Source organism: Bufo gargarizans, chromosome 10, assembly GCF_014858855.1.
Source record: "Bufo gargarizans isolate SCDJY-AF-19 chromosome 10, ASM1485885v1, whole genome shotgun sequence".
NCBI lineage: Eukaryota > Metazoa > Chordata > Amphibia > Anura > Bufonidae > Bufo > Bufo gargarizans.
In genome coordinates this window covers 18,841,150-18,860,129 of record NC_058089.1, presented here as the reverse complement: position 1 = coordinate 18,860,129, position 18,980 = coordinate 18,841,150, and the positions used below count along the sequence as shown (strand labels likewise).

The window sequence follows — 18,980 nt, the reverse complement described above, 5'->3', positions numbered from 1 at the left end:
CACCTATTGATCACCAGGAGGGGCATTTACTAAAGTGTTACTATTCTGGAGTTAAAAAGTCTCAAATAAAAAAAAATAATTCCAACATTCTGTGCTGTGTCTGTGTCTCTTTATGGAGTTAAGGACTTTCCCCGACACAGGTTTCCAAATGCAGTCCAATTTTGGCTGCCTGCTGCCACCACTAGAGGGAGCGCATAAGCTGTTTATTCATTGAACTCAATAGTAAGCTCCCCCTAGTGGTGGCTGCTGGTAGACAGAATTATATCCTCCAAATTAAGATTCTGCAGTCATACTGTAATGTTATGGATCCTCTAACACTTAATATTCCCCCACTATATCACCAGGTATAACGATTTCCCAATTTTAATAGGCAAACAGGAAAAAAGCGGCTGCTAGACACATCTGGTGGCAGCCTATCTGCAGGCAGAACGAAAGGATCAGGCGTTGAAAATCCACACTCCCGATCCCGATGTTGTCGGGGAAGAGTTGGGACCTCCTCCTACGCTTTAGAGCAGGGATGTCAAACTCGTGGCCCTTTAGCTGTTGCAAAACTACAACTCTCATCATGCCTGGGCATCCTACAGCTATCGGGGAATGCTGGGAGTTGTAGTTTTGCAACATCTGGAGGGCCATGAGTTTGACATCCATGCTTTAGAGTGTTAGCCATAGTCTGATATGTGGGGGGGCCTTTATTCTGCATGGTTTTGGCAGCATTATTTTCTTCCTCCGCTCCTTCTCTCCGGTTGCCCTCCGGTGGTGGGTCTTTGGATTTGTTTCTGCAATTCATGTTTTGTTTAGTTTTTTTGGATGTTTCAATAGTGTTATGGACATTTCGGAAAAAGTATTATTTTCTTCCAGGTGTCTGTGAGCTTTGCATTGCTTGACCTTGAGTCATCTCCATCGTGCTCCAGTGACTACTTGCTGATTAGAGATGGCGGTGATACAAGCGCACCCATCCTTGGCACATACTGTGGAAAAAAGAATACATTCTTCATCTTATCCACCGGACAGATGATGTTGTTCCAGTTCTCCAGCAACAAGCAGAATAACAGGCCGGGCTTCAAGGCAGAATATACCTTCGGTAAGTTTATGTTAAAAGCAGTTGTACAGGGGTTTGTTGTGCAAAAGGTTTTTATATGCCACCTAGAAGAAAACCCTGGTAGACATCTCCAGAACTTAGAAGGTTGCTTGACACATCCAGATTTTTGAGTCTGGTACAAAGAATTCAGATGTGGTTCTGTGTCCAAAAATATAGAATATTCCGTGTGGAAACCTTCATAATGTGTTATAGGTAGTTATGACATCTCGAGGTTGTACCCGACAAGGTGAAATAGCACATCTCAAGGTATTGAGCCAAGTCTCAAGGAGCAGCACGAGGGCCCATAGAATCACTGGTCTCCAGTGTCAAACTTGGATTCCTTGGGCTTATCAGAGGGGATGATCTTGAAGGTCTACCCTCTGTCTATGCAGAACATGTGCAGGTCCACTTTTAATTGCAATGTAACCCAGGCACCCTCTATGAACATTAAAGAGCCCTTATCAGCAGTATCGACTCCATTCTACTAGGAAAATTGCCTGGTAGGGTGAATCCTGCTGATTAAAATGATACCAGTCTTGTGAAAATCAGTTTTGGCATTTATGAGAAAAAAAGGGTTTCAGTGCACTGAGGGCGGAGCCTATTCCCTTTGTGCAACTCAACCTCTCACCTTTCCACTCCAGGCCACGCCCTTCGGGTAACAGAAGCCCTCATTGGCATATAGAATAAAAATCTTTTTTTTTCTTCGAAGGAACATAGTAACCAATTTTCACAAGACAGGTATAGGTTTCATCAGCAGGATCAACCCTACAAGGCACTATGTCTGGTTTAATAGGGCTGATCCCGCTTCTTACAGATTGCAATTATTATTTTCAAACTCTAGTCTTTATTTTATGTTCTTTTACAGTGCCATCAGACTGAGGAACAGCAGTGAAAACCCTGTGGTGTGGTGAAGAAATCGTGAATGTATCAAACACAGATTATGGTTTATTGAGGTATCCAATGGCCGCCCTCACCTGAGTACCTGGTGCTTCAAGCTGTTTCAGGTCCTTATTGCTAAAGGACCCACAAAAATCCAGATAGAAGAGAATTCAGAGAGATATAGGTAACATTTTGGACACGGTCCTTCTTCAGGCTGGTCAACAGACAAGGCGACTCATGATGGAAACCTTGGTTATAATGGGAATGGGCATCTACTAGAGAGGAAAGCCAATCAGAGAATTTCCAGCGTCCAGTTTGGAGAACTAGACTTAATAAAAACTACCCCACGCATTTTCCAATTTTTCCAGTGCTGTCTGTATGAAAGGTTGTCCCTGAAGATCACTGCAAATGAGATGCTCCTCTTTGTTTCTCCACTTGGTCCAACATTCTCTGCTGGTTCATTTTTAAATGACTCTTTATAGAGGTCCGGTCTTTCGTGACACAGATCTCCAAATGCAGTACAATTTTGTCTGCCTGCTGCCACCACTAGAGGGAGCTCATAAGCATACTGTTTATACATTGAACCCAATAATAAAACAGTCTGCGGTAAGCTCCCCCTAGTGGTGGCTGCTCCACATTAAGTTTCTGAAGTCCTATAGTAACTATCCTGTGTATATTGTAGAATGAGGTTTGTAAAATATTCCAAAAATATTGTCCTCCACCCTCCATGATCCCTGAAACATTGTGTTACATTTTTTTACTGATATAAAGAAATGAATAAAAAAAATGCATATTTTTTAAAAAGAATAAATGTTTATTACCTTTAAAGGCTATGGGCACATTTGGGCGATTTCCTTTTTGCATTCAATATTTTTTGCCTTTATCTGCTGTTGCCTCCATGTGTTATAGGCTGCTCGGTTCCACTGAGTATTCAATCTCTGGCGGTTCCATCTGTTAAATGTGTTGTCCCATTTTGCAGTTTTCACGCAGAGATGGGACTAAGCAGCGACCCCAGGCGGCCGAACTTGCGGAAACCGCCAAGCAGGCTGGCGCGCCGCAGATTTCCACAACCCCTATTCTAGTTATTGGGCTATGTAAACTGTAGCAGAACAAACTACACTGCTTCAGTAACTCCTGAGTTATGGAGCAGGACAGCTTGCTGCTTCATCTCCTCTGGCAAGCCCAAGGACTCCAAGCGCTCGGCTATCTCTGGCAGATCCCACAGAGTCATCGTGCAAGCTTCACCTGCCGGAACCCGTCCTTGACCTAATTAAAACCATATACTGACACATTAGATTTTTTGGGAATTGGAGATTTTTTTATTCTATTTCCTCTACATGATTATGGGGGCGATCTTCTTTCCTGTGCTGCTATTAACAGTATTCAGAGACGCTTTGCAGCAGCCTAATGCACCATAGGAGCCTGTAGATTGGGGGCATGCTCTGTGACCTTTGTAGAGGTCATTGTGTAGGGAGGGGGCGGGGGAGAGCTGTGAAATCCCCTATTGTGAATAGGGGATCCTGTATTATCTATGTAAAAGGTACTTATCACTGTAATGCTGTGATGATGATGATGAGATGAGGGAAGTGATCTCTACAGAACAGGAAGTGTAAAAACTGCAAGATATCAGGATTTTTAAAATATAGATAGTGATATAGATAAAATTATTAGAAAACATGTTTAACATATTGTACCATGGTGGCTACAGCTTTGAGGAACATACCATGGTTGCTTTGACTCTTGGGGGAAAGAAATGGGCCCAATTTCAAGGTTTCCTACCAAATCCACCAACTCTCCACATAATATTGTGATCGCTTTACCACCCATAGCATTGCATACAATATCTCAGATTTTATACTCATTTTAGGATAGAATAGCCCTTGCACTGAAGCCTAAGAGGACACATACAACCATCGTACAAGTGGTTTATCTTGGAAACAACCAGGCGGTTCAGTCCATATGACTGTCCATCAGGCACATTAGCATCAGGAATTCTCACCATAGTTGCTGCTAAAGCAGATGTGACCTTTGAGGCCGGTCACAGACGCAGTGGTCGGGGGTCCAAGCCACTTGCAGCATGTGCTGAGGGAACTGGAAGCAGCTGGGCATGGGGCAGCAGGGCGGGCACAGTGGGACCGCAGACAGGTGAGTGGCACACATTAGGAACATGGGGTTGTCGGATTCTTTAAAGAGGTTGTCCTATCTCATCCTTTTAATGGCCAAGATGGGAATAACCCACAGTAAGCTCTGGCCTGGGGAGGCGGAGTTACGGAAAACGGATGAGTGGGCGGTGCTCCGCTGTTTCCATAACTCCCATAGCAGTCCATGTAAATCCATTACAGATCATACATTGTACACGAGGGTACATTTACATACACTTCCTACTGGGTTCCAGGTTGGATTTTTTGAGTCTCAGCCATGAGATCATAGTCACCAGAATCGTACAGATCAATAAAAAATACGGTAAATAAAAACAAGATCGCCATGATCGGGGTGATCAAACTTTATTTCAACATCAATGTGATCAAAACACAAAAAAAAAGTGTAAACCGCCTAAGACTCTTCATTATGACACTGCTGTACCATATCCCTATGGGTGAAAGGGAGGTCTTGTGGTCTCCACAGGAGCGTTCCCATTATATTCATCTTCTTCTTTTGTCCATTACGATCCAATAATAAATAACTCTGGTTTTATTTTATCATTTAATCTTCTTCATTTTAATTTTGTCGCACTGAAAAGAAAGAAAAAACTGTGACTTCTGATTTAAAGACACCAAAGTTGTGTATTATATTATGCATTATGTACCTCAGGGGTGGAGCAGATAGGGAGATCTGGGCGGGGTTTGCGCCGGGTACTCGGGGGAGTGCCAAAGAGCCAGTGCAAAGAACTGACCTTCATGTGCTTTTTAAAGTCCTAACATACCCAATAGAGTGATTTTTGGGCCCCATCAGATACAAGGGCCCAGATGTGACCTGCGAATCTCCAAACCCCCTATTTACTACCAGTTCTCCTCTACGCATGACAATCTCAGGCCACGTCATGTTTCTTTTTAAACTTACCAAAGGCATATTTGGAAAAGAATCCGGCGAGCTGTATGGATGAGTCGCTGTGGAACTGGAGAAGGAGAGAATTTCCAGTTGACCTGATACTGGGCACTTTGACGCCTTTGCCACAATATCTGCCGATCAGCGGGGAGGTCGTTTGCGGCCCATTAAACACCAGGAGATAATCAAAGGTGCAGGTCGACATGAATTCCACATTGAAGTCTGTTATATTTAAAGACACCTACGAAAGAAAAACCAGTTCCATACACTGAATCTCCAGTCTGTACTCACCACCACCACCCAACCATGAAACTATCTAAAGGTGCGTGTATAGGCTGTATATGTACATTTCTTAGTTGTGTCTCTTTTTGAAAAAGCTGATTGATGACCAATATGACCGCCATTACAGTGGAGCTATAATAGTGGCCGTACTGGTCATTACCTAGGTTTGCCAGGATCAGATAAACTTAGAAGGGGTTAACAACTTTCCACAGGATCAATGGTAAGAGTTGGGTCTGACTGGTGGACCCCCCACAGATCACGAGGAAAGTGGTCTCGTGCCTCCCATCAAGCACATGTGGGACGTCATTGGTCGACAATTGCAAAGGGAGCTGCCAGCAGCAGATCTTGATGATTTACGTGCTCAAGTGCATTCATCGTGGCAGAACATTCCTTAGATAACCATTAATAACCTCGTTGATAGAGACATGTAGGTGCGTGTGTTTCTGCATCTGGTGCTCATAATTTTGAATACTTTGTTTTTGCTTTTTATCATTAACATATCATTAACATATCTATAGATCCTATGATTTCTAGAATTCCACAGCTTTTCCAATTTCAATGACGAAGGGTGAATGCACATGAGGCCAAAGGAAGGCTAAATAGAGATTTATCAGTGCAGTCACTTGTCCATAGACTCACCGCAAACCCAGGAGGCGCATTTATGGCCCAAGTACAATCCATGGAGGGGGGGTACTTAGCGGGGTACATGGGAGAAGAGATGGTTCCAGAAGGGTTGGTAAGCAAGGCACCACAAGTCACTGAAAAATAAGGAATAGATAGATATTTATAGTCACTTTACTAAGAAAACCCACTGATGGACATAGTAAGAACGAGTCCAGACGCAACGCAAGAAATCCACGGCGATTCCACACTTACATGCAGACCATGCAGCAAATTTACCCCAGATTATACCCCTATACATTGAATCTGCAGCAACCTTTGGATGGGGTTTTTAAAAAATCCCGGGTGATCTAGGGTAGTGAAGGGCTTAATGTTGCAATCCTTGGTGGTCTAGGTCTGTGAAGGGGTCAATGGTTAATTGGACAGGTCCTGTCTTTATTAAGCCTGCTCGGTGACTGAGGGCCACTGATGGACATAGTAAGGATGGCTCCAGACGTAACTGAAGAAATCCACGGTGATTCCGCACTTACATGCAGACTGTGCAGCAGATTCACCCCCTATACACTGTATCTACAGCAGGCCCTACATTTCACATGTGGATGGAGTTTTCGAAAATCCTGGGTGATCTAGGGTAGTGAAGGGCTTAATGATGCATTCCTTGGTAGTCTAGGTCTGTGAAGGGGTCAATGCTAAATTGGACAGGTCCTGAGCCTGCTAGGTGATGGGGTTGGGGGAGAGAATGGCCCAGTTTACCAGACCTTAAACTGGCCATGAAAGTCATCGAGGTGTGGCCAGTGTCTCCACTTACCGGTGCTATACGAGGCCTTGAATCCAGTCGCCTCAATCATATTATCACTGGCAAATTCAATAAGCATTGTAGTTCCTGTTGAAATCATGGGGGGCATCTGTCCTGCTCCGCAGCTTCTGTCCAATAACAGAGGAGATGATCGACTTGGGCCATCATAAATTCTTAAGTAATCCGAGACGCAGTCTGAGGAGGCTTGAACGTCAAAAGCGCTGAACTGCAAGAAAATCTGAAAGAACGAGAAACATCTTAGTGTTAAGAGGTTCCTCATCACTCCTGCTGCAGTGTCTGATTGTATCCTCCATTTTCTTAGAACTCGCTGTTGTGCTGATTCTCTTTTATTCACTTAGAAACTATTAAATAAATTGACAACCGTCCGTAACCATAACCCTTGTCCAACGGTTGTGTCTCTACACATCTGACTCGGGCAGCGCTGCTCGGACACTGTCAGACTATGTAAGGACACACCGCACCCATCGTGACCCATGTGCCTCACCTGATTGGATGGAATGCGAATGAGCCACATACAGTCAGTATTTTTGGGATAGTTATTAGGGTAGTTGGAAGAAATGATTGATCCTGTAGAATTAGAAAAAAGTCCCCGATAGAGTCCTGAAAAATAAACAAAAGTATTGTTGTAGAATTGTGAATGCAGCTCTGGAGTATAACACAGGATGTAACTCAGGATCAGTACAGGATAAGTAATGTATGTACACAGTGACTGCACCAGCAGAATAGTGAGTACAGCTCCGGAGTATAATACAGGATGTAACTCAGGATCAGTACAGGATAAGTAATGTAATGTATGTACACAGTGACTGCACCAGCAGAATAGTGAGTGCAGCTCTGGAGTATAATACAGGATGTAACTTAGGATCAGTACAGGATAAGTAATGTAATGTATGTACAAAGTGACTGCACCAGCAGAATAGTGAGTGCAGCTCTGGAGTATAATACAGGATGTAACTCAGGATCAGTACAGGATAAGTAATGTAATGTATGTACAAATCAACCCAACTTTTTAAATAAATTGTTTCTTTTTCTAAACTATAAATACCAAAAATTCAGTAACTTCTTACCGCACTGATACAACTTGTTTATTTTTGCAATGTCCAAGGTACTGAGGCCGTATCTCTGCCCAATTTTTACGGAGGAGTCTGGTATCGGTACGATAGTAGGTAGATCATTTGTCTTAGAGAAGGCATATCTAAAAGAATACATACAAATGTGGCGCATTATCTACATTGAACCTAGTTATATCGGTTTATCTTATGAGCAATATTAGGTGGCATTTCTATTCCACAAGGTCGGGGGCAGACGTAACGTTTTCACCTTAATTACAATAAAACCCCCGTGATGTTAAATGTATTACCTTCCCTGTGGATATGTGATAAACGCTTCTCATGGGATAACACCTATAATGTGGTATCCAACAGAGAACATGGCCCGAAGCCTCCGTACGCTGGTCGATACGCATGCTTGCCGTATGATGGCTCCATGCAACCCGAAACCTGTACAGGGCCATAATACACATCCTGTAATTAGCATCTTCTCACCTTCCATAGTGCATTACCGAAGAGTAGTCATACTCAAGTCCCAAGTTATTGGAGTCATACTTCTGAAAGTTTGGTGCGGTTCCTATAAAGGAAAAGATCGTATACGGTAAATTGTCACAACCTAGAAATGAGATGTCGCCAGCCTGCGATTTTAAACGATGACATCACAGCGCCTTCAGCACGTCTTACCTAGAAGGACATTGTCCAGTAGGACAGTCACATAGTTGTCACGGTCAGTTCTGCTCTGCTCATGGTAGAATCCCAGAGCGTGGTTCAGTTCATGCTGGACCGACCCATGTGTCATGCATTCGGGAACCAGAGACAACTGCTGACCTCCTCCTATCTTACCGAGGTAGGACCAGCATCTGGAAGAAAGATTCAGGTTTTATTATATTATATCACACAAAGTATGAACGAGCACAATCGAGCCAACGACAAGAAATACAATGTCACTCAGTTGACATCTCAGTCTTTAATATGGCTAATGCGGCTCAGTCATGGCGCTCCATGGTGATGGAGACCTCTCTTTCTAGCCACAGTCAGGAGAACCAATTAAAAAAATAAGCAAGACAATAAGCTATAGGATATGCCCCCATTGTCTGATAGGTGCGGGTCCCACCTCTAGAACCCGCACCTACACCAAGAACGGAGCGGGGAAAGGTGGCCTCCATTCATTTTTACGGGGCCGCCGAAAATAGCCGAGCACTGGCTCAGCTATTTCCATAAGCCCCATAGAAATTAATGGGAACGGTGGCTGTGCAAGCGTTGTGTGCTCCCATTCACTTGTATGGGGAGAGCGCTTGGCGGTGGGCGGACCTCGGAAAACCTGGGGTCCTCCGGCGACCAACTTCCCCGCTCCGTTCTGGATCCGCACCTATCGGACAATGGGGGCATATTCTAGCGATATGCCTCAGATGTCTATGAAGGGAATACTCCTTTCCTAAATTTTTCAAACCAGCACCTGGATCTGAATACTTTTGTAACTGCCCATAATTTTGCATAGCCACTGAGTTAGTTAATAAAATGTATCTCTATAGCGCCACCTGCTGGTTATTCTTTTCCTTATCTCTTGTCCACCTCCCTGAGGAGGTCGCACGCTCTCAGTTTAAATTCTCAACTGCCACCAGCCCTATTTTCTGTTAGAAGCTGTGGCACTTACAGCGAAAGAGCTGCAGCAGAAAGGACACACCCCTGAGCTGTAATAAGGAGAGAGCTGCAGGAGAAAGGACATGCCCCCCCCCCCAGCGTAACTGGATTATGTGGGGAGATCTCTGGATCCATATGAGGTGGAGGGCTGGTTCTAGCTTTGATAGAAAGAGACCGTTATGTACTATATGAGGTCCGATTTTAATTTTTTACATCAGTCATGGCATAGCCCCTTTAAAATTCATAATTGTAACACTAGAAAACCTCTCTGAAAGGGGTTCTCCGCTTTGGACAATCCCTACTTGTCAGACGGGTTACTTGACATTACTTGACATCAAGCTGATCTCAGCGATCAGCTATGATCTGTGGAGTAACTTGGCAGTAAGTGTTCAGATTTCCTGCAGCGCCACCACTGGAGAGATTGAGCATTACACAGAGCTCATTCATATCAATGGGATATGTGTGCAATCCAGGACAAGGCAGGTTCTCCAAAGCTTTCCACTCTGTTCAAGAGATGAAGATCTGGAACAGAGGAATCCCCCCCCCCCCCCCCCCTTCTATAAACGTATAATTCACTAATGGGGTATCTGAAACTGGGTTTCCTAAACCAAACAACCCCCTCATAATCACTAATTTATCTCTCAAATCTCTAAAAATGTTCACATCCACATGTCTGACAGCACAAGCATGGTCCACGTACCCGCTCTGCACTACTATCTGCACGTAATCGGATTCTGTTGTCCTATTCGCGAATCGTACGCAGGTGAGAGTTTCAAATTCCTGCATGGCCTTCTGGATGATGGACACATAAGCGTTACCTGAAAGTAGAATGACATGGGGCATTAAAAATTTCTCCAAACTGGTGAACACCTGTGACCAGATGTGTCATTCAAGGGTTGAAAAAAATATATTCTACATGCAATACTAGGCTTCACCACATGGTGTGACCATGAGCTGCACACAAAGTTCCTTCATGTATTCAAGGGTGGTAATATACTCTATCGCCACCTAGAGGTTTCAATATTTACTGCAGTCATTTACATTTTTAGGTCTCCAATACAGAAATGACTTGATTGCTTTAAAGATGATTACAAATATTTTCCAAAAACAGCACCATTTTTTCTGGTATTGCAACTCGGCTCCACTAAAGTCAATGGGGCAGAGTTGCAATACTGAACACAACCTGTGGACAGGCGTGAAGAAAACAGACATGTTTTTCTAATCCTAGGCAACCCCTTTAAGCCTTCAGGTTAACAGTGGTATTTGGTAATGGGTGCTATGGTAATACTCACTGAATTCGGATGAGATGGTGTACGGCACATTGACTATTCCAGTGCTGTTCTTAGTCCATCTACAGGTGTCTCCATCACACTTTATGGCGCTGCGACCTATAACTAGAGCAATGTCTCCTTCGTGCATCGGCATTTTGCTCTCTGAAAACAGATATATATCAGTTATTACCGGGGTATTTGCGCCATTTTTTCTCCACAGCTAATAAGGAGGATCTTATGGGTCAGACATTTTTATATAACATGCAGCTCAGATAATGATTTGAATCTTAGATCTTCCGATACTGCTTTACCTGTTGAGCCAGGGGACACACCCAAAATGGTCAGAAATGGCAATTTTGTAACACAAATAATTAAAGGCTCCGTCCTTTTTGTGGGCTTGCTTACAGGACAGTCCTGTCACTGGCATTTATTCCCTGAGATCCTCCACCCTTCACTTTTCCGATGATGGGGAAGTGGTCATCTGCCCCACCCCCTTATTGCTCGGGGGCGTAGACAATTCTCAGCCCACCCCTGAGCTCTTGTATATCTACCTTTGTTGGAAGCTGATATGATACTGAACACATCGGGAGGATCAACTTTCGGAACTTCCTTCACAATCTCTGCTAATAGAGAAAAAGAATTAGCGAAACTGAGTCCATTAGGTGATACCCAACATCCATTGCTATAGAGAGATGATAGGAGTGGGAGTCAATATAACTGATGTCATTTACAAATGCAAGGAAACCTTAAAGGGAACCTGTCACCAGTTTTATGGTGTCCTAACTAAGGGCAACATAAATAAGTGACTGATTCTCTTAGCAAAATGCAGGGTCACTTTCTTTAATTGATCCAGTCAATCTGCCAACATCTTGTATTGAAAAGCTCCAGCTGATAATGATGGTCATGAATATTCATGAGCTCCTAACTCTCCCCGCCCACCTGCTGCTGATTGACAGTTTGTTTCCATATGAATCAGCAGCAGGTGGGCAGGGGAGTGGCTATAGCTCTGAATTAAATATACGCTGGACTCAATGACATCACGCTGGACTCAAATCAGCTCATTAGCATGCGGCATCTTTGTGTGTATATTATGAGGTAACCATCTGTCACACCAGTAAGTGAATACATCTAAGGTACTTTTTAGTAGTTAATGATTGTATATAATTAGTTAGAATATAATCAAATATCCACATGACAGGTTCCCTTTAAAGAGTCATTTCCTTCTTGTAGATGTGTATCAGATATGGCGCTGTCAAACATTGAGGGAGAGATTTATCAAGACTGGTGTTCCCATACGCCAGATCCCTGTGCGCTGGAGTGAGAGGCACCTAATTTATTAAGAGGTCCACCACTTTTCTAAGTCGCAAATTATGACGCAAACATGATGTGCTCCATAATTCGCAACCTTTTTACGCCACAATAGTGGTGCAAAACCTTTGATAAATTCCCCCTTGCATATTTGGGGTAAGTTCCTTCCTTCTGTTAGTTTCCGTAAATGCACATCTTTCCATGCTTGGTGGAGATTCTGGTGCAAGGTTACATCTGTGCTCAGAACTTTCAGCTAAATAGATGCTCCCTCTCCCTCTCTCACAGCATGCAGTCTAACACTCGCAGAGAGTAACTGCAGCTCCACACCCCTCCTCTGTTCACTGCATTACAATTTTTGGATACCTGAAGACGTTTCTCATCATTTACAGACAGGAACAGGGAATCTGCAGGCTGCTGGAAGTGCCCTCCTCAGACTGCTATAGATATGTATTAGATGTAGTACAATCAAACATTTAGAGTGTACCCTGCATAGATGGGGGATTTTCTTTTCCGTAGTTTCCATAAATGCACATTTCCTGTTTGCTGGAGATGCTGGTGCAAAGTTATATCTGCTAGATAGATGCTCCCCCTCCTCTCTCACAGCGTGCAGACTAACCTGCAGCCGCACACCCCTTCTCCCTTCTGCATTACAATGTTGGGTGATTTGAGGAGGTTTTAGCACAAAATAAAATTCCACTCAGAATTCATGCACCTACCGTATTTATTTATGGCTTGAAAATTTATCTGAAATAAACAAACAGAAATGGGTTAGAAGTAGTTATACAAAGTTATGATTATTTGTATATTGTGCCGATGTACACAGGATACTCACAGGATCGGCGGGGGTCCCTAAACTCGGACGCCCACCAATCATAAAGTGAAGTTGTGAGCCATGACTTGATGGGATGGTTTCCCATCTGAGCAAATCCTTTTCTAAATGCAGAGATCATCCGATCTCCACAGCAATATTGTCAGGCGGAAGCTGCAGGTGGTCACGCATGTCCCATATAGTGGTCGACCACATGTTGCATTACACAGCCCCCATACATATGTCATAGAGTAAGTCTAAGCAGGCGGGAGTCCCTCTGTGAAGTCTGCATCGTCTTATAGGGTATATGCAGGGTGACTTTGACAATTCTGGGGCCCCAAGCAAAGTTATGTCTTAGGGGTTTTGGTTGTACTGCTAAGCTCTGCCCCTGTTAGCCCCACTCTCAGATTAGCTGGGCAGCCTGGGCATTTCTGCTACTGCTCAACGGCTGGCAAGGACCCCCATGGGCACCACAGGTGGTATGTCCACCCTGGTAGCCAGCAGGCCCCCCACCCACCCTCAATTTTTGGGGCCCCAAGCATTGGCTTGGTTTGTCTGGTGGAAAGGTCTGTCACTGGGTGCATGGACAGATGGGACAAGCCCTGTAGGCTAGAAAAACATTCATGAAAGCCACCAGTCCAACTAGCGTGCTAAAAACTTTCATTGCTTTACCACAGTGTCCTTTAAGCATTTATACTGCAGGCTGCTAGGACATGCTGGGAGTTGTAGTCTCGCACCAGTTGGAGAGCCACAGATTAGAGACCAGGGAATATAAGTTAGCAAATATTCTACCATCTTCTCTACATAAAGCATGATATTTCTGAAGTCTCCTCACCTGTAGCGGCGCACCAAAGCACATCTGGATGATGGAGGTCAGGAGAATGAAGGATATTCTTCTCTTGGTCTTCCTCTGGTCCATCCTGCAGGGACCCTGATGTCTTCTCAGTATATTCCTGTAGTAAGGATCTGGCTTCCTATGTTCTACCACAGCCAAATATCACCTTTATATTGTCAACCCGAGGTGGAGACCGACCAATCAGATGTCAGGATGAGGATGACACGTCACAAAGTGTAATGGCCCCTGGCTAGGAGAAGTATCACCCCAGGGTGAGGACACTGAGATGATGGGTGAGGTACTCATTACCGCAGGCTCCATTCAGTTCACAGCGGCAGAACAAATTGCAATTTTGCACAAATGTTGCTAATTGTGCCCTTGGGGCGAGGCTCGTGTACACAGTCGTATCATGGATCTGCGTCGCACAGATCTCTACTGTACCTCTGTATCGAATCGGAAGCATATTGAGATACACTATGGCCTCATAGAAGGTCCACACTGGTCTGTGACAGCTTTATTTTCATTAGAGCAGGTTTTTGGGGGGTTTTCTCCGGTTTTGGTTACACACCATGTGTTACATTTGGTCACATTTTATACAGTTTTTTTGGTTTAGTCTTGTGCTTTACGCTGTAAGCTGACCCTATGCCACTTTTTGCAACTTTTTTTTTTTAAGTATTAAAATATGGCAAAAATGTAACTCTGCATATGACCACACGCACCAGAATTTGTCCCAAACCCGCAGACAGAAATGTGCGGTAATGCAAATACACACCAAATCAATCATACACAATATATACCATTATTTCCACTGAAAACGGACCAAGAAAATGCAGATCTATAAATCAATATTAGGCCTCATGCACACGACCGTTCTGTTTTTTTGCGGTCCGCAAACCGGAAGCCGCCCGCGTGCCTTCCGCAATTTGGGGAACGGAACGGGCGGCCCATTGTAGAAAAGCCTATTCTCGTCCGCAAAACGGACAAGAATAGGACATGTTCTATTTTTTTTGAGGGGCCACGGAACGGAGCAACGGATGCGGACAGCACACGGAGTGCTGTCCGCATCTTTTGCGGCCCCATTGAAGTGAATGGGTCCGCATCAGAGCCACAAAAACGGCGGCTCGAATGCGGACCCAAACAACGGCCGTGTGCATGAGGCGTTATACAGGGGCTCCTGTCTTCTGTTAGAATATAGCAGCACTTTCTGACTGCAGGAGTCTGACCTCTGGGATCCCGATGAAGCTGAGAAAGAAAGAGACTTTACGAGATGGGAAAACCCCTTTACTGCAGTCCTTCATAGTCCTTCTGTGTGCAACAGCCCCCCGACTAGGGAACCGCATCTGCCCTATTCACTTTAACAGAGCTTTACTGCAGTTCTCTGCAGGAAGGAAGGATGGATAGATAGATAAATAGATAGGAGATAGATAGATAGATCTGAGATAGACAAATAGATAGATAGATAACTTGAGAAAGGCTCCAGTATAGAGCCGAACCGTCGCGCTTCCAGCATGGGTGATTAAACACTTTTTATTTTCCTACTTGAGATTGCTGCCTGTTTTCTATTATTAGATAGATAGATAGATAGATAGATAGAAAGAACTTAGATAAATAGATAAAACTTTAGCTAGATAGATAATAGATCGATAGATAGACAGATCTGAGATACATAGATATATAAAAAGATATATAGATAGACCTTTAGGTAGGTAGACAGACAGACACACAGATAATAGAGATAATATGTTGCCACTATATAAATAAAGATTATTATTTTTATAGATAGATATTGATTATTTCTCATTATTGATGTTTTTATAGATTTTTTTCTGGACACTTGACTTTATGTAGAAAAAAAAAGTGTGTGTTCTGGAAGAATAGTCAGGGTGGATTACAGCAGGTGGAACAGATCAGGTCCTGAGGTCGCTCATTACATAGAGAATAGCTGGACAGGACAAGGCATCACTTATTATGTTAGTTCTGGGGCGGGGGGCATATTACAGGACAGGTGCAGGGACCACTCCTCACTGCTCAGTGCAGTCTAATGCAAAATCTACTTATGGCACATTAGGTAGGGCTCATACACCATGGACATGGTTATAACAGACGTCACCATCATTGTACAGCCTCCATTGTCTTTTATGGGGCTCTACTGAACTTCTGTATGAGGCCAGAATGAAAAAATAGTGGTGTGCTCTGTGACTTCTAGGGTGGACATATTGGGGGGGAAAGGGGTTAATGTGAACCGTAAGACGCCTGTGCCTTTAATAATTGTCTTTAGCCATTTCAGTCCTCTTACTAGGACTATCATCAAGCAAGTGACTACATAAAAGTGTCGAGTATTTAAAGGCACAGCCTCATTTGCAGACATAATTAGTCCTTCAAGAGATTCATGATTTGTGCAGTTATTAAAGATACATTGTAGCAGAAACATGATTGCATTCTCCAAGTCAAAGTGCGGCCGGCTGTGCACATACATGTGATACCGATACAAAGTATAGATCAGCCATTGTGAACATGGAGTCCATTATACCGGTGATTATAATCATCTGTGCAGTTGTGATTGCCGATAGCGAAACGCTCAACAGGCAAAAAGTACAGGGATGGAAATAGCGATCACAGCATGGGTATTAATGACGCTTGCAGCACGGGTGAGTACACGTAGCACATTTGCGCCATTTCCATTTCAGAAAAATGAAATTTAAAGGGAGTCTATCACCTAAAATGACCATTATACACCCCAAACATGATGATATCCATTACATTCCCCATTTTATAATCTTACCTTTCATATTGCTGTCCGTCGCCTATTCTCTCTTAAAAACACTTTTATTCCATATGCTAATCGGGTTCTGAAGGTGCCCAGGGGCGGCGTTTATGCGGCCGGTGCCCAGGCTCCACGGCGCTGTTCAAATCAAACCCCTCCCCTTTCACCCCCACGGCCCGCCCTCGGTTCTTCAGATACCATCCTCCAGTCAATGAGCAATCCGGCGCCTGCGCCTGCGCCCTCCATTACTCACTAGGGCAGAGGCAGCAGAGCGTTTAATGCGCATGCGCCGGCCCGTACATCCCGATCTAGCCGGCGGAAGTAAACTGCCAAAATATCGGGATGTACGGGCCGGCGCATGCGCATTAAACGCTCTGCTGCCTCTGCCTTAGTGAGTAATGGAGGGCGCAGGCGCAGGCGCCGGATTGCTCATTGACTGGAGGATGGTATCTGAAGAACCGAGGGCGGGCCGTGGGGGTGAAAGGGGAGGGGTTTGATTTGAACAGCGCCGTGGAGCCTGGGCACCGGCCGCATAAACGCCGCCCCTGGGCACCTTCAGAACCCGATTAGCATATGGAATAAAAGTGTTTTTAAGAGCGAATAGGCGACGGACAGCAATATCAAAGGTAAGATTATAAAATGGGGAATGTAATGGATATCATCATGTTTGGGGTGTATAATGGTCATTTTAGGTGATAGACTCCCTTTAAAGGCCACAAGTAAAAAAAAATACAGCAAATAAAAAAATGCTAAAGATAATCATATAATAGAGACATAGAGACATTAGTGAACCAGCAGCAAACCATTAAATCAGATAAATTATTCTAGGGACTTGTCATATCCGATTGCAAGGCTCGGAAACCACTGTAGAACAGGGTGATGCCGCGGTGAAGAGCACATACTTGGTTCTAGCGCAGCTACATAGTATCCCCATATGGATATGTGGATGTGCTGTGGGGTTTTCTTCCTTTAGTGTGCAATAGATGTTTGGTCTTATCTAAACTACAGGCAATCCGTACATCTCTACACTGACAGTGCTGCCCTGATAGATAAATATGAGATAAATAGATATTAATAGACATATAGAAAAAAACACATCTACCTAGTGGGTGTGCACTCCTTTATAGGGGGGTTAATTAGTCTGATTTACTAATGATTTAGCTTCTGTCCTAGACGGGAGAAGCAAGACATTAACCCTTTGTGTTGTGCTGCCTGTAGGACGATAAGGAAAGATAGCTAGATATATAGATAATAGATAGATATATAGATATGAGATAGGTAGATAAATAGATAGTTACATAGTAGTTACACAGTTACTACGGTTGAAAAAAGACATTAAGTCCATCAAGTTCAACCAAGGGATGGGTGGGGACTGCGAATCCGAGAAGGAATGAAACCCATTAACCAATGTGGATAAATAGAACTGTAAAGAAAGCAATAAATGACAAAAAGAAAGCATTTAAATCACTAAAACAGGAGGGTAGTGAGGAAGCTCTGAAAAACTATAAGGAGAAAATAGAATATGTAAAAAACTAATAAAAGCAGGCCAAACTAGAGACCAAGAGATTAATTGCCGAAGAGAGCAAAACTAACCCTAAAATGTTCTTCAATTATATAAATGGTAAAAAGTATAAATCTGAAGGTGTCGGTCCTCTACAGAGTGATGACGTGGGAGTTGCAGAGAGCGATGAGGAGAAAGCAAAGCTATTAAATATTTTTTTCTCCACTGTATTCACTGAGGAAAATAAACTGTCAGATGAAATGCAGAATGTAAAAGTAAATTCCCCATTAAAAGTGTCCTGCCTGACCCAGGAAGAAGTACATCGGAGTCTTAAAAAGATTAAAATAGACAAATCGCCAGGACCGGATGGCATACACCCCCGTATCCTAAGAGAATTAAGTAATGTCACAGTCAGACCCTTTTTCTGATATTTGCGGACCCTATACTGACAGGGAGTGTCCCACAGGATTGGTACATAGTAAATGTGGTGCCAATATTCAAAAAGGGTCCAAAAACAGAGCTCGGAAACTATAGGCCGGTAAGTTTAACATCTGTCGTGGGTAAACTGCTTGAAGGTTTTCTAAACGATGCTATCCTGGAGTACCTCAATGAAAATAAGCAAATACCATCATATCAGCATGGCTTTATGAGGGATCGATCATGTCAAACGAATTTAATCAGTTTCTATGAGGAGGTAAGTTCTAGACTTTACAGCGGCGAATCAATGGATGTCGTATATCTGGACTTCTCCAAAACATTTGACACTGTACCGCATAAAAGGTTAGTATATAAAATGAGAATGCTCGGACTGGGAGAAAACGTCTGTAAGTGGGTAAGTAACTGGCTCAGTGATAGAAAACAGAGGTGGTTATTAATGGTACACACTCAGATTGGGTCACTGTCACTAGTGGGGTAACTCAGGGGTCAGTATTGGGCCCTATTCTCTTCAATATATTTATTAATGATCTTGTAGAAGGCTTGCACAGTAAAATATAAATTTTTGCAGATGACACTAAACTGTAAAGTAATTAACACTGAAGAGGACAATATACAGCTACAGATAGATCTGGATAGATTAGAG

General features: G+C 43.5%; 1 protein-coding gene across 1 annotated transcript; it reads right to left on the bottom strand.

Annotated features, from left to right (window-relative positions):
- Positions 1-4,609: 4,609 nt before the first annotated feature.
- On the bottom strand, positions 4,610-15,726 carry LOC122920789 (embryonic protein UVS.2-like). The gene is made up of 14 exons (XM_044270519.1): positions 15,716-15,726; positions 13,635-13,692; positions 12,708-12,735; positions 11,235-11,306; positions 10,705-10,845; positions 10,113-10,230; positions 8,456-8,631; positions 8,267-8,348; positions 7,790-7,917; positions 7,207-7,322; positions 6,714-6,939; positions 5,924-6,042; positions 5,018-5,243; positions 4,610-4,689 (listed from the first exon to the last, which is right to left on the bottom strand). The coding sequence occupies exons 1-14, from the start codon at positions 15,724-15,726 to the stop codon at positions 4,676-4,678; spliced, it is 1,515 nt and encodes a 504-aa protein (XP_044126454.1). The 3' UTR covers positions 4,610-4,675.
- Between the last annotated feature and the right edge of the window lie 3,254 nt (positions 15,727-18,980).